The 26,902-nt window shown below is 35.7% G+C and overlaps 1 protein-coding gene across 1 annotated transcript in view; it reads left to right on the top strand.

Moving 5' to 3' along the window:
• The window catches only part of VPS50 (VPS50 subunit of EARP/GARPII complex), a 78,199-nt gene that overhangs the window by 40,927 nt on the left and 10,370 nt on the right, over nucleotides 1-26,902 (top strand). The window contains exons 19-22 of the mRNA XM_039707349.1: nucleotides 2,226-2,344; nucleotides 3,832-3,938; nucleotides 11,760-11,881; nucleotides 15,072-15,152. Of these exons, the coding sequence (XP_039563283.1) occupies nucleotides 2,226-2,344; nucleotides 3,832-3,938; nucleotides 11,760-11,881; nucleotides 15,072-15,152 (429 nt within the window). The remainder of the gene's footprint in view (nucleotides 1-2,225; nucleotides 2,345-3,831; nucleotides 3,939-11,759; nucleotides 11,882-15,071; nucleotides 15,153-26,902) is intronic.

Here is a 26,902-nt window from a genome sequence, read left to right as displayed (position 1 = left end):
GCATTATCCTGTCTCACAGAAACTATTTATTACTGACCTTTTTCCTTATCTGGGTCAAAAACCAGCTTGTTTCTAAACAAAGGCTGTTTTTTCATGGGCATCCTCTGGTGGTAGCTGTGCACCTCCTCTATCTTATGGAGATCAGAGGTTTTGCCAGCACACTTTTTTTTTTTTTCTGTGTAAACCTGGCCTCAGCAGAGAACCTGCTGCTCTTGCAAATTGCCAATTGCTTGAGCCATTAACCTTTAATGTCTCAGTCTCAAAACTGTCTGTTCCAAAGTGCTGACACAGAAATGTTTAAAATGTAGACGGTTCACCTATTTTGTTGTACTTTACATGGAATGATAGATAACCTGCTTAAATAATGAAGGATAAAATTTTTACCAAGGTTTTGTGTTTCAGTGTCTTGACTGACCAGTTAAGGTGGAGGCACCTTTTAGCACTGAAAATTGGAATTATTTCAGATGGAGGTTGCAAAATTTTGTTTCCAGAGAATATAGGCATGTTGCCAAATATAGAAAGAAGTAGCATGATAAGGACATAAACATTTAATTTACTTGTCAGTTTATCTGTAGGGTGGGAAGACCTGTCAGGATTTCTTTTGAGAATTTTAAAGTCTTTTTAAGTGCTTAGATGTTGCCAAATGAGGCCCCTGGACCCAATTAGCTCAGCTCTGTATCTTGAGCTTTGGTGAGATGATTTATGCCCCTTTTCTGTAGCTTCCTAAAATGTGTCCGTTGTGATACAGTTAACTTCCAGTATTGTAACACTCTTCAAATTTGATGAATCTTACCGCTTCCTGTGGGTTGGTTTGAGTGGATTGCCTTAACACTTGTTATTGCTGCAAGATACCTGAATTCATTTTACCACTTCAAAATTTTACTGCAGACTGTGTATACTCAAAATAGATTTATAAGGTCTCTTCAGATTGAGGTCACTATTTAATAGTTGTGGTTTAATGCATACTTTAAAATACAAATGCATTTATCCCATAAATAGCTGTTCCAGATCAGTAATAGAATTAGATTGAGGAGACTTAATAAAAGTGTTTTTCCATATAAAAAAAAAAAAAAAATTCTCAAAATCCCTCTTATTCTATGATGTTAAGACATTTAATTAATGTCAACTGACAGATTCTTACACCAGTATGAATTGTGGTTAACAGTTTGTGGTCAATGTATCTTTTTACTGTCACTAAGTTTTAATTGCATCAGCACGTTATTAATGCATAATAAGTGGTGGTAATACTCTGTGCTAATGTTCCAGCCAAGTTAGTTAAACTGTGGTTCTTTTTGTCCTTAGTTAAGGCTGACCTCGGCTCATTTTTGAAATAAACTGAGCTGCTTTCTTTACAACTTTCCTTTGTCTAAAATGTTCATGATGCAAACATTTTGCCTGGGAATACTAATGGTCTGAACATTTCTTTTGAGTGTCTCATACTACATTCTTTTTTTCCACCTGAGCTGTTTTTGTTTTGAATTTGTACTGTGGGGTTCTTGCTTTTATACATAGTGCTAGCCTTGAAAACTCTCAGCAACTTGGGGCCAAGGCACGTGTGACTGAAAAAATACATGTCCTAGTGTGTTTTGGCTGCCATTTCTTAAGGATCCTGGAGCCAGAGTGTGTTACCTGTGTCACTATGTGATTAAAGTAGCTTCCAAGCAATCTATGTATTAAGGAAAAGTTTCTCTCTTCAAGTCTCTTTTCCAGTGCAGGTGCATTCTGCATAACTGCAAGTTATTTTTTTGGTATTGGGTTATTTTCTTAATTAAATGTGTACAATATAAAGAAGTATTTTTGTGAAGCAATAGCTTAGTTCTTCTTTCAATAATAATTAGCTATTATGCAGTGCCAGGGTTTTTTCCTTTTTTAAAATTTTTTTACTGCCACTGTAGGGATGAATTTTGACATTTATTACTGGGTTTTTTTCAGATTATAAGAAAATAATAAATGCTCAAATACGTGGGTACTTTATACATCAACTAGCACACAATACAAATTATTGGTTGCTGAAATAGAATGATGCAGGTATTTAACTAATCGACATAATATAATTTGCCTGCTCCATTTTTAAAGAACATCAATAGCAGCCTTTCAACCAGCAAAGTTATTTGTATCCCAATCAAGGTAAAAGCCAAAAAGTGACCCAAGTGCAGCATTAAATGAGTGATAATATTAGAAGAAAAAGAAAAAAGTAAATTTTTTTTTTCTTTTTCTTTTGCCAGTATGAATCAGATGAACAAGAAAAAAGTGCATATCAAGAGTATGATAGTGACAGTGATGTTCCTGAAGAGTTGAAAAGAGATTATGTGGATGAGCAGACAGGAGATGCCCCAATAAAAAGGTAAGTAGGCTGTGTGGGTCCTTGGTCTAATTCACATGCTTTTCATCTCAGTATTCTAATTAGTTCAGTTTCTGTAATCTACAACTGTGGAATAATAATCAAATAAACATTATGCTGCCTGCACAGTTAGAAGGCTCAGCACTTAGATCTCCAGAGTGGGAAGGAACATTAAACCACTCATCGTTATTGCAGAGAAAACCTGAAGAAAGGAACATTTTGAAAGCAGATAAAGGATCTCTGAAGAAGGTAGTGGAAAACTTATTAGTAAGGACTAGATGTTAACTGAAGGTCCTTCTATAGCAGCTCTTGTGTATATGTGTATTTTCTGTTGTGTCAAAAGTGGTGTCAAATGTCAAAGCATTTGTTTGCAGACAAATGCTTTGAGTTTTGGGCTTCTGCAGAACAATAAACTTTTACAGGTTAAGAAAAAACATAAGATTATTCCGTAAATTGAAGATGGTACTTTTGAATTTTAAGTTCTCTTTTTCTTTAATGCACACATAGACATATATAAATGAATATACATATTCTATTTTGATATATATATAAAGTATTTTATTTATATATATTCGTATTAAAAAAAACAACTTTGTATCCTCTAAAAGGGTCTGAAAACAAGTTTCTGTCTATGACACTGTAAAACTTAGGTGTACATTCAGACTTTGTGAAGCAGCCTAACATTTTTTTATGTAGGGTTTGCAGGACAACTAGAATGCCATCACTTGGATCAAAGCAGAGTAGCAGAGTAGTTACAAGATAACTCTTTAGGATCAAATATTGTTGGCATGATTCTTTCTATAAGGTATACCATGTAAACTGCCTCCTTTCATAGAAGTGGTGGAGATATACTTAAAAATCATTTAATTGGAACAAACAAGAGTTGCTGTCCATAGGTTTGTGCTGTGAAATTGAAATTTTTGGAAGAATATAATTTTGAGGTGTGGCAGCTGACAGAGGGTTTGTCTTAAAGAAAATTAAAATGTGTCTAGTTGGATAAATATCATTGAGTCCAACTTCCTGACTCTTTCAGGACTAAAATTTATGAATAAGTTAATGACATTTTTAGTTTCACCTTCCTCAAAATTGCTTCTATTTCTAGGTAGTAACTTTCAGCTGTAGCTGACAAATCTGCCTCTGTTTTGTTGTGACTTGTGTTGCTTTTATTCTCTTAATGAATTATGAATTTGATTCAGAGTGATGAAAATGACTGTTGGGGCAAGACAGAGGCCTGAGGAACTCCAGTATTAGAATAAAAATAAAAATTCCTTCTCTAGCACAATTCCATGTAAATTAGATCAAGCTTCTTTCTTAAATGTTAGAGTCCTAACCCTGTTGTGCTTTGGCATAAATAAAACTCTGCACTGGAAGGCATACTGTCAGGTGAAAGAACGGGGGAGGAATAATAATCCTAATAATTTTCCACTAAATTTCCTTTGTATGTCTGAATATTTTCACATTTGCTGTATTTTGTTTTGGTTTTTTTTAAGTGTTTCTCGAGAAACTCTGAGGAGCAGAAAGAGATCAGATTATAACCTCAATAAAGTGAATGCACCTATTCTAACCAACACTACACTGAATGTAATAAGGCTTGTTGGTATGTAGAATAATTGTTATTTTTATAAGTGTTTTTGATTTTTGTGCAAACTTATGGATTATAGCAAATATGTTAAATGATATCTAAGGCCCTGAAAAATATACCTAGTTAGGCTCTATTTCTACTCTTTGAAAATATTAATAAAATAGAAATAAAGCACTAAAAAATTCTTTAAATAATTAAATAGACAAATTTGTTTATATCTTGTGAGTTATTTTTACTTGGAAAATTAATCTGCATGCATATGTTGGTTTTAACCAATAATGGTAGTTTATTTGTTTGAAATATTGAATGTGTTAGAAGAGTGGATATAGCAAGCAAAAAGATTAATGCTGTATGTTGCTGATGTATTTTATGAAATGATTTAAAGTAGAATAGTTGCAAAAATAAGAAGTTGAGAACTGTGGCGTTTTTTTTCTATTTCATTATTCAAGTTCTCACACTCAGAATAACTGTTTTTACTACAAAGTAATCAACTAGGAGAAAAGAGCTCTCATACCGCCTAGCAATCCTTAGGGAGTGTAGGGAATCTCTATCCCTGCAGGGCCACCGAGATGTGACTGGCCAGGCTGCTGAGCAGCCTTGTGTCTAGGGCTGTTCTGAGCAGGAGGTTGCACTAGGCCACTTCTTGAGGTCTTTCTTTGCCAGACTTTTCTATGAAAACACTGGCCTCCAATTCTAGTGATGGGATTGATTTTCTGTGATCATGCCTTCTTTATGATGATCTAGATAAATTTACAATAGCAGTTTTCTGCTACTGACTTCTGTTTTAGAGGTAGGGAAGGGGAAGTACTGCCTAAATCTAACTGAGATACAATAGCAGTTTTCTGCTACTGACTTCTGTTTTAGTTGTAAAGAAGGTGAAGTAACTGCCTAAATATATCTGAGTAGGCAGGAGATAGAGGAATTCTGTATGTGTTGCATTAATGGGGATTGTCTTCAAAGTTTGAAAATGATTGTTGCACTTCAGAGTAAGCCCTTTTAAAAAAGGTTACTCCAACACCTGGTTAGCACCTTTTGCTGTCTTCGAGGGCGGCATGAAAGTCAGGAATTAATTTTCTAAATCTTTTTGGCAGGTTTGCTAAAACCTTTCTTTTCCTTAAGCATTTATCATATAGACCTGAAGTGAGAGTTCATTCTGTTGTGAGTTTTCTGTGATTGATCTGTGACTTAGAGCAAACAAATCTCTCCAACCTTTCTGCTATAAGGTTTTGCTCTGAGAAAATGGAGGATTAAATATAGAAACCACTCATGGCACTTTCATGCAAACTCTAGCTTCTGTTCCTGCCATAAAATACTGTACCAGTAGGAGAAGCAGTAGTTCTAGTTTTCCAGTTTTACATAAGGAATCCTGTTTGAGGATTATGTTCATAACCCCAAAATTAAACATTATTATAAAGCTCATATGTATGCTTTCTTCTCCTGGAATTATTATTAATTTTCAAATTTACTGCTGTTTGGGGTGTTTTATATTGTTTTGGTAATGAGTGATAGAAGTGTTGTTTAAAACATGGAATTGGAAATGACCTCCTGTGGGAGGAAGATATCATTTAGTACTGTCTGTAAATATGCTTGTTTTGAGCTCCAGCTTAAAAATACTTCTATTCCCAGCACTCATTCTAACAGGAATTCTATTTCAGAAGCCTTGTCAGCCTAAAGAAGAAAAAAAAATTATCCTCCTATTTTTTGCTGACTTGATCTTATGACAAAATAAATTTTGAGGTTTAACAGATCATTTTGTTTTTCAATGCATACTGTTCTGCTGTTTCCACAGGAAGTGATCCTATTTCTTTTCAGTCTTTGATTTGCTAAACAATGTGCCAAGATTTCTAGTGTCCTCTCTATTTATCCACCAGAAACTTAAATTTTCTGCTCTTGTTGTAATCTTACCAAAATCATCAGTAATTTGGATGAGATCTTCCTGCATTGTCCAATTCTTACATCATTGCACCCTGGTCCGAAGTTCCTTCCATTTTGCACCTCTTTAGATTTCTTACAGCTTCCTTGTAGAGTGTAATGACCTTGTATAGCCAGCAGATCCCTCACTTTCCCAGTTTTTTCCAAGATAGAAGCTGCTAGCTAATAGTAGAAAGATGCATGTTTTTTAATTAATTGTCCCCTAAATGCATGGATTTACAATTTGTGCTACTGAATTTCATCCAATTTTTATTACAGTCATCAAGTACTCCTGTACATTATGTCAGTACTTTTCTGTTTTGATGGTGCCTCTTTACTTTTTTCTATTATCACTCTTATTGTTGTGCCAGAGTAATTAATAAAAATGTTAAAGAGGTTGCTGATTGCTGGGAAGTCCACTGATAGCTTTTCTTAGTTACTTTCCTACTCAACACTCTCTAGCTTCATTTACTTACTGTGCAATGTTGTTATATTAATACTTTTACCAAATCCTAGATAGATGAAATGTACTGTGTCCTTTGTGTAGAAAATCGTGTGCAGTTCTGGTTCACGTGCAGTGTCTGGTGCAGTTCACTTCTGTAAGATCCGTGATTTATCTTAATTTTGCCTCCATATTTCTGTTTCTGTTATTTCCATAATTTCTTCAAAACAATCTGAAATTCTGCATCCTAAAAATTAAAACAGTGGATCAGTAGTTATTTGGATTACTATTTTCTCTCCTTAATATGCTTTTCTTTGCTGTTTTTCAGTCATAGTGATGAAGATGCAGATTTAAGTTGCCCAATCAATAACAGAAATAATTGCCTTACTACTTTTAGGAAAGTAGCAGTGCCCTTACTGTGCAATGTTGTTATATTAATACTTTTACCAAATCCTAGATAGATGAAATGTACTGTGTCCTTTGTGTAGAAAATCGTGTGCAGTTCTGGTTCACGTGCAGTGTCTGGTGCAGTTCACTTCTGTAAGATCCGTGATTTATCTTAATTTTGCCTCCATATTTCTGTTTCTGTTATTTCCATAATTTCTTCAAAACAATCTGAAGTTCTGCATCCTAAAAATTAAAACAGTGGATCAGTAGTTATTTGGATTACTATTTTCTCTCCTTAATATGCTTTTCTTTGCTGTTTTTCAGTCTTAGTGATGAAGATGCAGGTTTAAGTTGCCCAGTCAATAACAGAAATAATTGCCTTACTTTCTAGGAAAGTAGTAGTGCCCTACTACTTTTAGGAAAGTAGTAGTGCCTATTGTGTCATACTGAATGAGTATGACAGTGTTTGTTAACCATTTTGAACTGTTTCTATGTGCTGTATGCTTTGTATGGAGGCTAAATGAATAACAAAAGAAGTAGTTTAATATTTATAAACTACATAAATGAGTTGCTAATGTATAATTGAAGTGGGAGCAGTTACAATTGTGTTTGAATCTCAAGTGAACAGTTCAATTTATCAGATTTCTCTTACATTAATGAAGGTAATTAGTTCTCTTTATAGTATAAAGTAGCCATTAGACTAATTTATAAGGTTAATTTTTCCTACCAAGCCATTGCATGTTGACTTAAAATACAAAGGAAGAATAAACCTGTGTTAAATTTGTGTGGAATAGTTTGACTAAGCACTATATATCAACAAGAATAATTAATAATAACTGTGTCATTGTGTATATTGATTCAGTGATCTCTTAATTAATATAATTCTGACCTTAGAAATAGTTTAGTGGATGTTTATTATATTGATGGGTTTTAATACTTTTTTGGCCTTATTTTTGCTTGTGTTAAGAATAAATTTTGAGGGAAAAAAATTTAGATTTTGCTTGCTTTAAACCCCATTACCTTGCAAGAAAATAATAATAATGATGAAAAACCTCACAGCAGAAGTTACCTGAAATGAGTAATTGATAACATAACACAGAACCTCATGTGACTTAAAAAACCTTAAATCACAGTCTTTCAACAGACTTTGCACTTCTTCCTTCAAAGCAGCATTTTAGCTCTTAATGTGTGTCTTCCTTCCACCATTCCTTTTTCCCAGTCACCTGGGTCAGGGATTCCCAAGGTCCTGTCAATGAAGACTGATGCACAGAAGGCATTTGGTATATCAGCCTTTCCTGTGTCCCCTCACCAGGGTTCCTTCTCCATTTAGTAGCAGGCCTTTTATTATTGATGTATTTGAAGAAGTCCTTCTCGTTGTCCTTGACATTCTTGACCAGTTTTAATTCCAGGTGGGCCTTAGCTTTTCTGTCTTAATGTCTGCTCACTCCAACAATATCTCTATATTCATTCCAAGTGGCCTGTCTCTACTTCTACCTCCTGTATATGTCCTGCTTTAGTGAGTTTTGATAGCTGTTCCTTGTTCATCCATGCTGGTCTCTTGTCCCCTTTGCTCACTTTCTTGCTCATCAGGATGCACAATTCTTGAGCCTAGAGGAAGTGGTGCTTGAATATTGACCATCTCTCTTGGACCCTTTTTTCCTGCAGAGCCTGTCCCCATGGGATTCTTCCAAAAACATCCCCAAAGATGCTAAAGTTAGCTCTCCAGAAGCACAGGGGTGCAATTTGGCTTGCTGCCTTCCTTCCTTCATGCAGGATACTGAACTCCACAATTTTGTGGTCACTGTAGCCAAGGCTGTCCCCAACCTTCACACCTCTAAAAAGGCCTTCCTTGTTCATTTGTCTAAGGTTGAGCAACACACCATTCCTCCCTGATATCTTCCACCATCTCTGTCAAGAAGTTGTTGTCAATGCTTTACTCTTTGTTCTTTGCTGTTTTGTTTTTATAGCAGATGTAAGGATGACTGAAATTCCCTATGAGAATCAGGGCCTATGACCATGAGGCTGCTTCCACTTGTCTGTTGAAAGACTTCATTCACTTCCTTCTCCTCATGAGGTGGCCTGTAGCAAACACCCCTGACAGTGTCACCCTTACTAGTCTGCCCTGTTATCCTAACACTTGAGCTCTGGACTGATTCATCATCCACCCCAAGACAGAGCTTGATACATTCCAGGTGTTGCCTGACATACAGCACCACTCCACCACTGTGCTTTCCAGGTCTGCCTTTCCTAAACAGCATGCAGCCCTTCATGACAATATTCCAGTCACACAAGCTATCCCAACATACCTCCATAGCTGCAAGGAGGTCAAAGCCCCGTGACTGCATACACATCTGATTTCTCCTGTTTGTTCCTACTGTGTGCATTGGTGTACAGGCACTTCCCAGAGGTATTTCAGTGTGTCACTATCTCAGGGGGAGTGCAAGGGGGTGTTCCATTGTCTTATGTCTTTGGCTGCTTGTACCTGCTGGAGGTATCCCCACTTCAACCTTATTTTGCTGCATGCATGGTCACTGTAACTCTCCCCTTACACCATCTTTCCTAGTTTAAAGCTCACTTTACCAGGTTGGCTTAGTAAAGATTTATGGCAAAAATGTGTGTGTGCTAATCTGTGAGGTGCATCAGTTTTGTATAGATTAGTCTGATAAAAAATACTCTCTGCTTGCTATCCTTAAGGGTAGAAGGAGTTCTGCAAGCAATACTTCCAGAGAAACATGGCAAATGTTAAGCAGTTTAAGCTGTCTAGAGCCTCTAGAAATTCAAGCTAGTTTCAGCTGCTGAAACTTTAAGTGTTCTTTTCAAGTATTTCTGAAAACTTCTATTTTGATATGGCTTTGGACTGTGTTTGTGCTGTTTGGAAATATTCTTAGGTATCCCTTTTTAACCCAGAGCAATAACTTCAGCCCAAGTGTAGGTAACAATGTGTAGACATTAAAAGCTGGTGTCCTGTTGGAGAGAGCAATGAGGAGGAAATGTTCTTGGAACACTTGTTGTGTCAAGATGCTGAGTGATGTAGTAATAGAGAAATGTTCTTGGCGCTGGAAGATTTTTATAGGTACAGTACTTGGGCAGTGTGTAGTGCATAGCCCTTTGGAAAAGTATAAGACACTGCCCAAGGGATTACCTCCAATATTGAAGCCAGCTGCACAGATACTTGGAAATCTTAACTGTCCAGATTGTGATTTATCACTCATATTGGGTTGCAGGCAACTTTAAAAAATGTTTATCACAGAGTAAGTGGGAAAAGTCAGCCTGTCCAATCCAGAATATTCAGATAAGTATGGATGCAGGTGACACTTGCTTTAATTAGGGTACCATCACCATCCTTTCACAAATATGCAAAAATTTCCACATTGGACTGTGCATTTGATTTTCCCTTTTGGAAGGCAAATACAATTTTTAAGTCCACTTTTCAGTTTGTTCATAATGCTATGGGTCAAAACATTAGTAATTAAGTAGTATAGAGTTAACAAAAGGGCTAAAGTGACAATATCAATTGTTACAACCTGTGTCAAATCTCTAAAAATAACAAAACATATTCTTGCATGTCTTAGCAAACAGGGGCGTAGTCATGTAGTATTAAATAAGGAGTCTAAATCAGATACAAACCTGGAAGGTAGCAATGTCAGGCCACTGCATAGTTCTTACTCTAGTGCTCTACCATTTTGTCAGGTATGTAGCTGTATCATGCATGTTTCTACTTAGTTATCTTTGCTGACCTACACAATTACTTGCTTGAAAAATTAAAATATTTCCCCCTTTATTAAAAGCTAGCTTTTGTTTCTTTGCTACCCAATTTCTCTGATTAAACCAATATTTTCTCTGTCTATTAGTAGATTACTTCTCTGGGCATAGTATTAACTTGAAGATGAGTGGTGTTGATTACAGGAAAAATAAATTGTTTTAGTATCTTCCTGTAATTTTTCCAACCTGTCACATCTAAGCATGTCTGGAGGATGACAATTTGTGAAATGACCTGCTGTATCCTACGTGCTGGGGTGGACTACATTTGTGTTTTGGTTTAAAAATTGCTGTCTGTCTCTTACTGTAATAACCAAACAGTTTGTTGGTAATAAAATAACATTTGTTATATGTTATGTTTTTAGAACACTAAAAGGGCAAGCAGGATGTCATTTTTGATGTAGTCAGCAGGAAATATGGGTCTCTGGAATATCAGGGTTTTCATTAAGTGTGCTTCTTTTATGACCCAATGAAGAGCCATTTCCTATGCTGGAAACAGAAATAAGTGAAAACTATAGGCCCTGTGAACAAGGTCTGTAGGGAAAAAGCCCTTCTGGACTCCAAATCTATCATCAGTTTGATTCAGATAACATATGGATGACGATCCTGAGGGTTGGGTTTTTAAATTATTAAAAAAAAAAATTCCTAAGTCAAACGTTATAACAGAATAGTAAGGAAGTGAAGGAATTATTCTTCTTCCTGGATGTGCCAGGGTACCAACATCCTTCTTTACTCATAGTCTCTCCTCCTGGAAACATTTCAAACTTAAAACTACTTGAGATTCTTACCATAGGATAGAAAGGAAGGAGAGCAGAAGATGCTGTATCACTGATGTGAAGCACATAATCCCTACAGTTGTTGGGTAAAATCCAGCCTTGGGCATATCATTTTTATACTGTGTTTTTCTATTGCTTGAAAAATATCCATATGTGCATGCATAAACACACTCAAGCATAAAATCTTCAGTGGTTCTATATAGCATTTACCAGACACTGCTTTAGCAGATTATTATTTTTTACCTAAATGAAGCTGAAACTTCATTTAGAGGATCCAGACAGTTGTGCATTGAATTTGGTACCAGAAGGCTGAAAACAGTTGAAGACATTTTGATATGGGTTAACATCTATATTTTGAGAAGTCTTGGAACAATTGTGGTGTCTTAAGCCATCATTTTAGCTCTGTTTTTAAACCTTTCCAATCTGTAAACTATTATTAATTGTTGTTAATAAACAATGAAGGCTACATAATACTCTTGGTAAAGTTGGCTTTGAATTTGTCTAAATTGTCTTTGTAGCACTTGTGCTGAGGAAACTGATCTTCTTTATTTGATTTTTAAGGGAAATACATGCAGATGATGAATATTCTGAAACCTATTGCATTTGATGTGATCCACTTCATGTCCCAGCTCTTTGATTACTATCTGTATGCAGTCTATACATTTTTTGGCCGAAATGACATGGTAGGTAGAAGCACTTTTAATTTTCAAATATCACTGTACACAGAGAATGAAACTACAGAGGAGATCTGTTTGCTTAAAATACGTAATTCCCAGAAAAATTAGTGGCAATAAAATGGGTTTGAATGTAGGAGTAAGAAAAGGCTGATTAGATCAGCAATAGGGGAAGGAAGTACTGGGAGCATTATTGTCAGTGAGACATTAATCATAGTATGATTTGAATAGATAGATTCTCTATTCTTTTTTCCAGCACTATTGAAAAGGAGGAAAGACAATGTGAAATACCTAGAAGTAGTGGTAGAAAGTGGGTAGCAAAGGAGATTGCAGAAGGAGGGTGGTTTAATCCTAGACAGTATAAGGTGATTGAATTTTTCTGTATGTATTTCTCTAGTTTACATATGAACAGCAAATGTAGGAAAAGGGGACCGTGAAAGTTAAGCAGTAACTTAAGTTTAAGAAACTTGAAAGATGCTTTTTCATATCTAGCATTCTTCTGCCAAACTACTTGCATTAATGAAAACAATGATTTTTTGAGTGATCTTGAAGTTGAAAAAAATGCTTGTTGGCAATGTCTTTACCTAACATAGATCAGCTGTCAATAGAATTGTCTTAATAGCTGCATGTAAAAACAACTTCTCATATCTTGGCCCCTAAATTACTGCACAAGTAACAGTATCGAGGGGTTCCAAATCCATCATCATTTGTTGGCAAATTGTAATGAATTTTCAGACTCAACATATGGTTCTAAAACGTTTTGAACTGTTTGGCAGGACAACTTTATTTGCAATTTGTGTTTACAAGATGGGTGGAGAGTTTTTTCCTTTTGTTGGTTTTTGTGGTTTTTTTTGTTTGTTTGTTTGTTTGGGGTCTAGTTTGTTTTATTTTCTTAAGATAATTGATTTCCATTGGCTTAGTTGCTCTGCTATTCACATTGTGTTGCATTTATTGTTATTTTTTTACACCTTCTGTTTTGTGTTTCTAAAGCCCATACCAGCTTCCTCACTCTGTGCTTCTAACAGAGAACAGCACAGTGCTAGGCAGGTAAATGTTCTAGCAAATGGGTGGTAAAATTGTGATGTTTTTGTACTGTGCTTAGTATTTGTTTTGACAGATTGTTTTCCATGGGAAACACAATGCTTACAAAGGTTTATGATTGTAAGAAACCCTCTTGTAATGCTGCTTAAATGTCCTCACTCCCCATAGTGTTTCTAAACCTTTAGAAATTAGAGATGGGTGATGGTATGTGATTTAGACCACTTAGAGAGTTCCTGTTTTATTTTTGTTCAGAAAATAATGTCAAATGGGATTCTTATAGTTTGCTGGTATAACTTCCTTAAATGTTTAAAAAGTTTTGTGAATATTATGGTTATTTGGTATATGTTAGTACACGTATAAGGAGAGTGGGTGATTGGTTTTACAGAGTTCATTGCCAGCTCAGTGAAAACCAGGGATTTAAAATATAAATGTTGAGTTCTATGTCTGTTCATGATGCTGTCACTGCTTTCAAACCTTATTCAAATCATTATCCTGTGTAATCAGCATTTAGCTTTCTTCACTGCCAAAAATTAAACACTATTGTAACCAGAATTGCTTTCAAAACTTTTTTTTATTTGTGGGCTGCAAATTAAGCCTGCCTTATCTCAAGGATCTTGATCTTATGGATCAAGAAAAAAATTCAAAAATTGCCTGTATTTAAAATTTACTCACTAAAATTTAAGACATTCATGAACATGCCACAAAATAGTTTTCCTTAGCAGAAACAAATTGAGGTGAGTTTTATTTTTTTTTTGACAGGACATTGCACTAATTTATAAACTTACTTTTTAAAAATAACTATAGGAGGTTATTATAAGAGGTAATTTCTATAAGAGGTTAATGATAAGAGATAAAATTGGTGATGAACAGAATTACTCTGAAAATTGTTTAATGCTCTGCTTACTAGCCGTACTAGGCCATCAATTTATGGAATTTAAAAATCTATAGTTCTGCAAATAGAAATAGCAAAAAACTGTATGAATTGAGTCAGCTGTACTGATGAGTGAAATGTTCATGGTGGAGCCATGAGGTTCTGTTCTTGTGAACATGTCTCCTAGATCAGGTTCTAGATTTCATCAAGAGTGTACTTCCAGTGGGAATTCAACTCAGATGTAAATTTTCATTTAATATATAGAAGGACTGGGGCAGATGGACATTTTAAATTGGAAACTTCTGATGCAGTAAATGGGGACCTAAATTATACCTGTCTGTATTCAAACAGAGGGGAGGAGGTCACGTAAATTCAAATAATCCTTCCTTGATTCAGCCCACTGAAAAAAAGTGTAATAATGCAGTGTACAACAGTGCCCTAAATATTGTTCAGCAAATTGCCTTTTGGTGTGAATCACATACCAGAACTGTATTCAAATCCTTCCAGGTTGTTAACTTAAATTTGTGTTTGTTACATGTCCCAAGTTTGTTTCCACTTTCTTTGTTGTATTAATTTGTTGGGGGGTTTTATTAACAGTGGAAGATAAGTTACAATAATTATGCATGTTAAATCATACCCTCAGCTGGTATAATCCATTGCACTTAGCAGGAAATTAGTGTAGCTTTATATATGTGTGTGTATATATATAACTATATATCCCAGCTGAGCATCAGCCCCATACACTCCTGAGCCGTTAACATGAAGATTGCACATTTCTGAGGTAGATCTTTGTAGACATTAAGTAATGACTGTTTATAAATATCAGTGGTTATAATTTTTATTGGTGCAAGATATATATTTGATGATTACAAGAGATTGTATAGCTAGAAAGAGGAGTGAAAACCATTTGACTTGGGTGTGGTGTGAATGCAAGGCTCAGAGATGTTGTTGTGGGGCACCATTCCAGGCTCATCACCCAAATGAGAAAATCTAGAGTCCTGCAATTAAATACATAATTATAACAATAAAAGATACTGGATCTTTTATTGGAGTGAATGATACACTGTCATCTTCATGGAAGATACTTAGGTCATTCCTCATACCAGTGCAGAGTTGAGTGCTGTGAGCTCTGTTGATTTTCTTTTCATTTTGTGTGGTTATGATTCTGTGCTAAAATTTTAAGTAAGTTGTAGATAGTCTTTGCAAGCTCAAGTTTTGCTGTATAACTCTAAAATTTAAACCAAAGAGATTTCCTTTCCCAACTTAAGTAGAATGTATTTATTCCAGTTTGAATCAACAGGACTGGGCCTCAGTAGCAGCAGATTACGCACCACGCTGAACAGAATCCAGGAGAGTCTGATTGATCTGGTAAGTACCTGAATGTTGTTAATGCTCAGTGGGATAGAGGTCTTTGTATGACATTCAGGAATTATATTTCATCATGGCTTTTTGATTTTTTTCCTCTTTTCACATTCAGTGTGAATGTATCTAATAAGTTGTCTAATAACAAAGGCTTAGTTTCTTGATGTAGAGGTCATTATTGTATGAAATCACTTGTTTCCAATGTACAGCACAACAAATTAAATAGATTTTGCTAGATGTAACAGTGAAATTCGATATTTAAATCTTCTATTATGATTCATGTAATAAAGAGAGACATTCAGTATTATCCTTACCAAGAGACATTTTATAAAAAGAAATAGATGACTCATTTTTCTTCAGTAAAAGAATAGCAAAAGAGTAAGCTCTCCTGAAGATTGTTCACCTTTCAGGATAATAGAGGTTGTATACTAAGAAGACCTTCCTTAATTTTGGGAAACTTTCCAAAATGTATTTTTTTGATTATATCTCATTGGTCATTTTGTGATTTATTTTCAAAGTGTGAAAAGTAAATATGGTGCTCATGTCACACTGGTAGTAGATTACTGTCCTGCACAGGAGGATGGTAAAGAAAACTGTAGGTAGTTTTTGTGGATTCAGCTAAACAACGGAGTTTATAAGAAACTATTGCTAAAAACTACACCAGAAATGGAAGTTTGAAGTTTTCATACCCTTGAAACGTTGTGAAGAAATTTCCTCAGGGTATCATAAATGGCTTGTGTAGTCATTTATAGCATGGATGCTACGGGAAAGTTTTATTTTCTGAGGCTTCTATCTTAGAAAGAAGAAAAAGATATTCTGCTCTGACTTGCACAAGGATTTGACACTCCAAGAAATGTACTTTATGCTTTTTTAATTCCTTGAATCATTATATCAAATCCTAAACTGTTCTCTCAGAGAAGCGTGTTAAAAGGCTTGGAGGCCATTTCTTCTACAGTCAGTAGAGGGAGCATAGGATAACTAATAACCCTAGGCCTCTGTAAAGGAGAAAAAGGCTTCTTGATATTCTTCTCAAAGGCAGTGTATGCAGAAAGAAAAATTAATTACAGGAAGTACTTGCAAATGAATCAGTTAAGGATTATGGAAAAATGTCAAGTTATGGAATTAATTCTTTAAATTTCTCTGTAGTGATGATTCCTGACAGTACTTTACAGACTTCATTTTTTTTAGCAGTTAAAATAATTGAAAACAAAATTCTAGGAGTGAAATGGAAAAATAACAGCAGTTTGTTTTATTCCTCAGTCATTAAGAGTACTGTAATATATAATGTTATTGCCAGTTGAAATTAGTAGCTTTGTTCAATGTAAGATTTGAAAGAAGAAAGTAATCTTAGCTAACTGCTTAAAGACATTTCATGAAGTTTATGAATATCTTATGAATTTACGCCAATCTTATACTGTAAATGGAAGTTTTTTTCCCTTTTTTATTTATGAGGAAGTAAAAGTATTCTGGATATTTTTGTTTATTGTTTGCTTATTTTTAAGAGTTTGTGAAAGTCAAGGATCATTTTCATTGTGTCATAAAAAGGATATTTCTCAAGACTGTATGGATAGTTCTGAACTGCTCAAGGGATTCTCCTATCTTATTTTAAATTTTTGTAAATTGCTTTCTGAAATTATTCATGTTTGTGTTGTGGCATTTGGTTTCATGGCCTGGGAATTTAGGGTTGTTGCCTTGTCTTCTACCCATGGTAACTTTATTAAGAGGTTCATTTCTGTCACATTTCAGTTCCTGATGGCAGCATCAATGTTTTATTTCCATAAAGATGGCCTGAATCTGACAATTCTGAGTCTGTGACCAAAACTTGGCCGGACTTGCATATAGATCAGAATAATTTCACAACTCTGTCAGTGTCTGTGAAGTTTGAGCTACGTGATCTATATCAAGACTCCAGTAATTTAGACTGGATCATTTCTAGCTTTCCTCTTGGACTTTCTCAATTCATTTTTTTGAGATATGAGTGAATGAAGGCCTCTTTGCTCAAATTTATTGTCAGGAGTTAGAGGAATAATTGGAGGATTGAGTGGCCGCCCCCTCCAGCTTTGTGTGGAATTCTGGTAGTTTCTGTTTGGGGTTGAATTAATGCTATCTAGTTTATACCAGATACCTTTTTTAAAAATAATACTACTTTTGTTGTTATTCAACTGAATTTTAAGTTTCCTTTGTTAAGGAAAAAGTGATGTGGAATGGGAGTTCCACTTCTGGCAAGTTAAAGCACTAAGTGTTCTTCCTTGCATTTTTGTAGTGTGTTCAGTATGAAAAGTATGGGGGTTGATTGGAGGCATTCCCTGTAACTCTTTATGGAGCTGCTCTATTTTCCCATTATTACAGTGCAAGAAGTTTCTGTCCTTTAATATATACTCTGCTTACAGTATATTAACCATACTTGGAGAAGAAGTACTATCCCGGATTTTATTTGGACCGCTGAGCAACTAAGTCAGATTTCTGACTTGTGGCCAGTGTGGAAAAGGCTGCAGCAATTTGAAGCACTTCCTCTACTCTTCCCTGCATCCCTTCTCATGCATCACATGCCTCCTGCTGCTGCTGGGGGTCCTTGCCCCTCTGAGCAGGATTCAACTATAGCTGAATAAATTCTCCACTGTTTTTTGCAGTCTAATACTTCATAGCAAAACCAACTGTACTCTATAAACTGCAGCAATTCCTCCTGCAGTTTAGATTGATGTTTTACACAATGAACAGGAAATAGCTGAAATGTGAACATGTGTTTAGTCCTGTTAATTTCTTTGCAAGGCAATGATGTGACCTCAGCTGTGATACATATTATTCAATGTCAGTATGTCTCTCCTACATTGATAAATGATAAACCACATTACAGTAAGCAAAAACCCCCAAACAATAAACAGTGACCAAACCACTTCAGTTGGTAATAAATGTGCTCCTGCTGGTCATACTTGGGATACAAAAACATTTTTAATTTCAACTTTTCTAAAATTTGGATATTCTGTATAATGTAATCAAAATTACAGTGATGAAGGTCCTCATTATGACAATGATAAAAGGACTTAACTCTTTACAATTGAGCAAGCAGGTTCTTAAAACACTAGTGCTTTAGATATGCTTCCAGTCTCAGACTGTTACAAATTTAATAATTATGAAATCCACTTATGGCTCTTTTTAAAACACTGTACTGCTAATACAGATACTGGTTTAAGTATGATCTGAAATTTCTTTTGGTAAATAAATAGACTTAGTTAAAAATAAATAAAAGGGGATTACCAATTAGAAAACCTTTATTTACTTTCTTACATTAAGTTTTGTGGAAGTGTGATGACAGCTTACAGTGATTGAGTAAGCTGTTTTCTGTATGTAACCTCCTTGTCTTTGCCTTAAAGAAATACCTTTAGGCTAAATCAAAAGTATGAGAAAGAAAACACTGTGAGTCTTTGTTTTAAAGTAGTTTAGGGTCCAGTTTCATTTCTGAGAGTTAAGAGAACTGTATGACTTTCAAAGATTTATTGGCCAGACCGTACTGAACTTCATATGTGTACCTGAATTTCATAGCAGGTCTTTGCACATCTAGCACAGAATAGCTTTTGTACAGATTTCTGCTAGGCAGCAACTTCAGAATTAGTAATTTAATAATTACTTCTGGATCCTCCAGTAGTAGCACTCTACAAACACTCTGCTCATTCATGTAAGCAGATTGTATTAAAAAGAAAACACAGAAAGAGAAGACTGAAAAGGGGATGAAGAAGTGCTGTTCTTTCAGCCTCACTCAGATGTGGCTTAGATTAGGTTAAATACATCAAAACAAGCCTCTTTTTTGAGTTCTTTGTACCTCCTCACTGGCAGTTTTCTAGTCACTATGTAGAGGTACCTACACACATTGTGTCCTTGTGTTTGTAATTTCTAACAGGAATGTGTTTTTACACAGTAATGATGTCCATATTAGTTCACTGAGAGCTTTAAGCCCCTGAGTACAAGGCATCAATCAGTTTGTTGTGTGTGTTTTGGTAGGAATAATTAGTGCTTTGGAAGGAAAATACTTTTGATTCCTTGCTTTTTCTGTTTTTAAGCAGCTTCCTTATCTTCAAAAAACATAATGTAATCGTGATATTGCCATTGCCTTGATCTTGTTTGTGAATGTCCCGTGTATGTAGATAGCTGCTTTGAGTGATATTGCTGCAAAAAGATTTGGGGACCAAATAACCATGGAATACACATAAATAATTAATTGCAAACAGGTTTTCTCAAGCAAAACTAAAATTTAGAATGGAGTTTCTTAAAGTTACTGTGTTTTACAGCAGTAGAAAATCACTGTAGTAAAGTATCTAAGCATTGCAATGCAATGTATAGTAAAGTAGATGGAAGGAATTACTAATATAAATGAGTATGGGTCAATGTATTTTAGAATCTGTCTTTACTTTGGCTTTTGGACTCCTTCCCCATGAAATATATGTCTTTTGGCAGAGTCAGGTTAGAGATTGATGGTGCAGAGATGGAAAATGTAGATTTTTTAGATATACAAGTAAGATAAAGATTGGTAGGAATATTTTTTTTTCTTCATGTCTGACTTCTCATCCCATTTTGGCTTTGACTCTTTTATCCTGTGGAATGATACAATTCAGTTACATTAGTCCCTGGAAACAGGGACTACATTTGTGCTGGAAACAAATAGTTTAACTCATCCCATTTTGGCTTTGACTCTTTTATCCTGTGGAATGGTACAATTCAGTGACATTAGTTCCAGTGCTGGAAACAAATAGTTTAGTTTTACTTAAAATGTGACATCATGGGTCTGCATTACATAGTGTGGGTGGGTTCCCTGTTGTGTATTGTTTGGCAAAATACTAGTGGCAAACTGTGGAGGCTCTTGGCTGTGGAATTGTTTACCTGACAGGGCTGTACCTAGCACAGGATGCAACTCCTAAAGGGCTCAGCTAAGGTCCTCAGTGAAATGGTAACTGTGATTCTTGGTGAGGTTTTCTTTAGATGAAGATCTTGTGCAACATTTCTAATCTATGCTTGGTCTCCTGCTGCTTAAAAGGACAAAAAAAAACAAAACAAAAAGAATAAAATACAGTTTATGAGTTTTCTCTTTTGCCTCTTTAAAAGAGATTTCTAAGTGTACATAATGACAATTTTTAAGGCATTGTATGAATTGCTTGTCAAGGGAAGAGAACTCTGTGTATACAAAGTTCTGACAAGACAAGTGCTTTGAAATTATCCTAGGACTTCAGTAGGTGTTTTACTTCCTCATGTTATTAATTTAGAGTTCTTCATACAGCTTTTTTTTTTGTTTACTTGACTGTATTACCAAGTAGACTGGATTAATTTACTGAAGCTTTTGAGCTTATTTAATTTGATATATTCTTTGGGTTTTGGCAATTGCTTAGTCTCTCTTTAAGCAGTCTCTAGGATATCTCATTTTTGTCACTTCAGACTCTTCTTGCTGGACACCAAAAATGGCTGTTTCCAGAGGGGTGCAGGTGTCCACAGCGTCACAGCTGAGCACTTGGGAACCAGCAACAGCTATTCCTGAGAAAATTTCTGTGTACAAGAAAGCCGTGCAGTAAAAATGTACGACAAGACCAGCTTATGTGGTTTTTTTGCGAGGTAGTGGTTCAGGTTCTAATGATGCTTGTACATATGGTTTTCTGTGGAGTCTCATTTATTTTTTTAGGGCACAGTTCATGACTCATTTTCTGTCTGTCACCACACAGTGGTTCGTCATAGAGGCATTGTTGCATTGGTTGAGACAACCAGTAGTAAATAAACCTTCCTAATTCTTGTAATTGTTTTATGCAAAAACTCTGCCATTTACCTTTGAACAACAACAAAAAAAAAATCAATGTCAAAGATCCCAGAAGTTTCAGTGCAAACTTAATTGTACTATTTTACTGAAGTCAGTGCAACTGACCCAAATGAGGTTTGGGACATGCTTGTTTTGTGACAAAGAGCATGGAGGATCCCCACTCTTGAAACTAGAACCTCATGCCTGCTGTGAGGCAATGCTGATCAATTCAACTCTGAGGACAATGTGAAATGTGTGCACTGTAAACGTTGGGAAGTTTGGAGATCCCTTTCATGGCTCTTCAATAATGCTATAAAGATACCATTTGCATGAAAAGGATTGTAAATAATGGAAAATTAATATCATGGTTTCTCAAGATAATTTGTAGCTTGGTTTTTAAAGATCTGGTTTTTTAAAGCCTGTAGAGTGGCGATTACATTGTTTATGTTTGATTTACTTTCTTGCAAGTTGAGGCAAGATTATCTGCTTGGTAAGTTTTGTGCCCCTCAGCAAGAAAATATGGATCTTGCAACTTAAAACCGAGTAGGAGTATTATAAAATACCATTTAAAACCTTAACACATTTGCAACATATTCAAGAAGTACTTTTACCTTGAAAGCAGTGTGCTTTTGCAATTGGCCCTGCCTGTACTTTTCAGCATTCAGCTTCAAGAACAGTTAGGGATGTATAAACTCAAAGGGGAGAAAAAACAGCCTGATTGGTTGCTTTCAGTACATTTCTTGTGATAAAAAATTCTTGTATATTAAGCATCAACTTGGAGTTAGTTGAACTATTTTCTGTCAGGTTTTGAATACAATAAGAGCTGATGCTTTCTTTGATCAGTTTGTTTTCTTGTAATCGATGCTCATGATATTACAGAAACTATTAATTACAGTTTTTAAAACAGAGATGATGGAGCTGTCCTGTTTTATGTAAACATTTGGGGTTAGTCTGCTTTTCTTTGTCCATCAGCACACATCAAGTTCTTGCCAGAAGTGTTGGTATGTCGCAGCTGTAGACTGTTCTACTGCCAGAACCTTTTCATATAGTACAGTTTAGCCCATGCTTTTTGAACACCACTTACTCCTTTAAAATTGGGATTTCTTCACTAACATTTAGAGTTATTGCAAAATCAAATCCAAAATTTTTGCTATTGTGTATGTATATTAAATCAAAACAATTCTGAAACTGAAATCTTATGCAAAAAGTATTAGGCTAGAAGAAGTGCAGTTTTAAAAGATTATTGGTTATGAGTGTGATTGCAGAACTTCGTGTGCTGGCGACAGGTTGTGGAGTTTACTGGTTTTTGCTTAAAATTAGTGGAGGTGGAGGATTGTAATTAACTATTTCACCATAATTGGCAGATAATCAGTTGCTTAAGTCATAAGTTCTTTTGGATAACTGAAACAAAAGTGTTTCTGTTCTCATGAGATCAGCCCTGTAAAAATGTCTCTTGCAAATTGAATGTCAAATTTTTAACTTAGATAATTGTCTTATGTAGTTTACACTTCCAGTTTGGGTAATTAGTTTAGAGTCTTCTCTTCCCATTGAGATGGAAGGCTTAACAAAGGCTTGCCACTTGAAATGAAAATGTTCACTCGTTACAGATGACGTCTTTAGATGAGAGTTTGTTCCACAGGTAGATTTTATTTTTCTACCTGTTCATAAAAAAATTTTTCTTCTTGCATATAAACAATTAAATAATCAAGTGAAATGCCCAACAATTAAACAATATCACACTCCCATTAATTTGATACCTGTTATTTGCTAATACATACCTTTTTGTTGTAAAAACATGTTCCAGTTGAATTAAAATTCAACTGGATTCTTGCAAAGATACTTCCCAAAGCATACACTATAGCTCATACTGCTGTTATTAGCAACCCTTAAATAGGTGAAGCAGCCATAAGCCTGCTTTAACACTTCATCCTGATATTTTCAGGTCTTTATAGCAAAGCAGCTTTTAAAAATAATTGCTAGTTGGGTATACCTATCATGTATAGCATTAGAACACGCAGTTCTTTTCCTTTGACAGTATGAGGAAATTAAACTAAGACTAGAGAAAATTTAATGAGTAAGACCTACTGTAAGGTGTCTGCAGGCAATACTGGTTAGCCTGTCCTGCTGTGCCTACTACAGCTCATTTGGTTATTGTTCAGATGAGTCTGGTGCTTTTAATATTATTTTAAATTTTTTTTAACACCTTAGGTTTTTTCTTTTTTGGCAAGGAAGAAGAGCATCTTGTAGTTTGCACCAGTTCCATGTATAACATTCCATTCCATACCTTGAAATAATTTTATCTATTTTGTGCAGTTTTCTTACATGGATATTGTGTGGGCTGTGATAGGTCTTTGACATATCCCAGTTCTGCTGGATCAGCAGGACCTGCAGCTCTGATGCAGGGAGGAGCTAAACAAGTTTATTCTGCTTTAGTATTGCTCTCTGCATGCTTTATGCTGGGTGCTACAAGATGTTCTCAGTGTAACTTGACATTTCTTGAAATTAAAGTTCGACTGGCTGCTATTTAATTTTCTGGCTTCTACTCCTCTTCCTCTTGAGGCTGGCAGTTTTACAGGACTCTGCTTGTTTGCCATGGTACACAAAGAGAATCTCTGGCAACAGACATTTTCTTGAAGATTTTCTTCATTACTGGAAGGGTTAACTTTAGCAAGTCCAGTACACTGAAAAACATCTGATTTCTTTAAATAGTCTGTAGCCTTTTTTCTTGTTCCAGCCTGTGTGTTTTGTCCCTTTATTTTCCTCTTTCAGTCATTGGATCATTTCTGTTAATGAAAGCAGGAGGAAAAAACACATGCATCACTGAGGGCCTTTCAGAGTGATCCTGTGCTTCTTTGGGGTATTGGCACACTGGCTGTTTGCTTTTTTTCTGTCAACATGCTTTTGCAGTGCCTGCTTTTTAGAACAAATTAGGAGAATGAAATGCTCATGCTGTTTGGCCACGATATTTGAACCAGAGTTTGACTCCCCAGATGAAGGTGTCATGCCTTTGACTTAGCCAGTTCTCACGTATCTTTTGTGTTCTTCAGATGCAACACAACTGTGGCATTTAAAAGATGTTAGTCACCTTCATGGGAAGAAAAAAAAGGTTTAAAATGTGTTTGAAGTGGCAGGCAACTTTGAAGTGAGATAAATACAAAATGAAGTCTTCATAGTACTTGGTTTTTACATAATTTTTAATTAGTCTTTGAAAGAAAGAAAGCAAGCTTCTTAAATATTTACTACTGATACTCTTCCCCCAGCTCTGTCACTCATTATCTCTCCTAAGGATACAGCATTGCTTGTGAGCTGTGGCTTGGCTACTTTTGTCATGTGTAAACACTTCAAAATTGATTTTTTTTGGGGGGGGGGGGAGGGTTTTTTTTTTTCTGGTTTTTTTTTGTTGTTTTTTTAATGTGGGTTTTTGAGAATGGAATGAAGTGAAAAAAGTAAAAGAGTGGACAGATAAAGAGGGAATTTTAGTAATTAATCAATATTGTCTTTTCCTTAGTTAAAGTTTTTAGAAAATTGATTGTTGTGGCTAGATGTCATTGCCTATCTCCAGTAAACATGTAGATGTGCTCAGGAAGTACCTTAGGGCTCTCTGAAAGAGGTCTCAGGATCTTTAGCAAATATCCAGGCCCTTTGGCTTGCTTATCTATTCTGATAACCTCAGCAGAATGCAAACTGCATAGTATTGTGAAGCATCTAGTCAGTTTAATTCCAGATTTATCTGGCTGAGTGTGAACACAAATCAGAGCAATGAAAATAAATCTTTCAAATAACATAACATTTTATAATTGTTATAAGCCTTTATAATTGTTCCTATGCTCAGTGATCACATTTGCCATAAGCTTCTTTTAGAAGTTTTATCTTGTGCTCATTGATGTATTTCTGTGAGATCTTTTTAGTGTTACAAATCACGTGTTGATGGAACTTCTCAGTCAGCAGTCCTTGTTTTTAGTGTCAGAATTTCTGTGGGGAACCACCAAGGTTCCCTGCTTTATTGGCTCTTTACGTCTGTAACCTAATTACAATATTTTTAAAATAAGTCTGAAAGTACTTCCTCACCCTTGTTAGTGAGAACTCTGCTTTCCCAGACTGTGCATTGTTCCATCTGCTGTAGCCCATTTTTATGTTTGTGTTTGATGTCTCTGGAGATGCAGAACTGAAAGAGCCTTTCTTATTTAACAAATCCACCTCCTATTGCCTTGGGCCGTCACACCACAGGAGGAAACTGCCAAATAAAATCTCAGAGAGTTAAAGTGGAACTTGTGAATTTTTGTTCCTCCACACCTCAAACCACTTTTAACAGCTTGGCTGCTATTATCTTCTCAGTTGTCTTATATTCTTAATGTCACTTTTGGTTTGGCTTTCATCCAAGCAGTAAACACATTCTGGTGCTGCTTTGTCTATAGCAGCAAAGTTTTGATCTTTCTGCTCATCCTGTGTCACTTAAATTCTCACCAGGTCCTTACACATTTTGACATAATCAATTTTCACCTGCCCCACCTTTAATTGCTGCAACACTACCACAACGGGTCTGGTCTGTCAGATATTTTGCTATGAGAATAACTGCCCTGTTGATTTTCCAGTTTTCTGATCTATGTGCAATGCTTCTCTTGGTGTTTCAAGGTCTGCAATGAAATATTCCTCTTTGTCTCAATCCTGACATATAGAATAAGTGACACCACTGCTGATTTCCACAAGTGTTTTAGGTGCTCCCTGCTTTCCTCTTCTCCTTAAGCAGAAGTGTCTGAACAAAACCTGTTTGAATAAAGGCTTTCTGTTTCAGGCCACTTCTCACAGTTGTTCTCTGCTGTGGACCCCAGAAGAAATTAATGGCTACTGTTGTGGTTACCTTGAGTCTGTTTTTCTCCCTCTTTCTGTAGTTACTTCACTGCAATTTTTCTGGTTTTACTTCTGTCTCTAGTTGAAACAAACAAACAAACAATTCACAAACTTGAAAGCTGCTTTTTTTCATTATGTTGTTTTTGTCTTTATCTTTTTCCCTTGTTTAACAGCAATTTCAGAATTACATTAATTTGTTTTTTTTGAGTCCAAACATAAACGTTATGTTTAAGTATTATTATTGTCATAATGATTGGTTGTTCCTATGCTGTTTACAGCAGCCATGTTGGACCACTGATTTTACTTTTGTAAAAGTTATTTTTCCACTACTTTGTTGCAGTTATTGTTATTTGTTGTCATTCCATACTTACAGGCTGATATGTTGTAGCATCCATAGACTGTACGCTGGCCAGTGTTTCTATCCCCAGGGTCTTGAAAGGCTTGAAAGCCTTTTAATAAAATTGGTGCCATATCCTGACTGTCTTCTTACCTGTTCTGGGTGCTGTGCCTTTCTTTTGTAGCATTTCTCATCTTCTTGTGGCCTGTGTATAATCATGGTGTGAATAATTAATTTAAGCCAACCAGGACAACCTTTATGTTTTCATGCCCTGAAGCCCTCTGAAGACTGGGAAATAGCCAGGCTTCAGAGGGTGTCTCTTTGTACACCTGCTCTGGGAATTTCTTCCTTCTATGGTTCCTCTTCTAACTGTACCCTGTAGTTAGATTCCTTAAATGTGTGGGTAGAATTTGTCCTCTTTTTTTTCCTTTAATTTTGGAACAAGGCAGTGGTATAACCTGTTTCTCGCTACAGATTCTACTCCTTTGCTGTGAATATTTCCTTGCTTTCTAGCATCAAGATGTCTTCAGGGTAGAAGTTTTCATGGAATGGATTAGTTGAGGTGTGAGGGTATGAGTTGGACTTGATGATCTTAAAGGTTTCTTCTAACCTAGTGATTCTGTGATGGAGAACATCAGTTGTTTTTTACCTAAGTTAGCTACTGCTCATATAAGCAGTAAAGCCTATGCAGAAGTAACATTTCTTTGATTTGCCTCTTTATTTGATTGCTGTCAGATTGAAGATACACTGTCTCCAAGGGTGAGAAGTCAGTCTCCCGAAAGGCATTTTGGCTAAAGC

The sequence above is a fragment of the Passer montanus genome, unplaced genomic scaffold (assembly GCF_014805655.1).
Source record: "Passer montanus isolate IOZ18808 unplaced genomic scaffold, ASM1480565v1 scaffold10, whole genome shotgun sequence".
Classification (NCBI taxonomy): Eukaryota; Metazoa; Chordata; class Aves; order Passeriformes; family Passeridae; genus Passer; species Passer montanus.
Note: the sequence above shows the minus strand (reverse complement) of the source record. Positions and strands in the feature narration are given on the sequence as shown.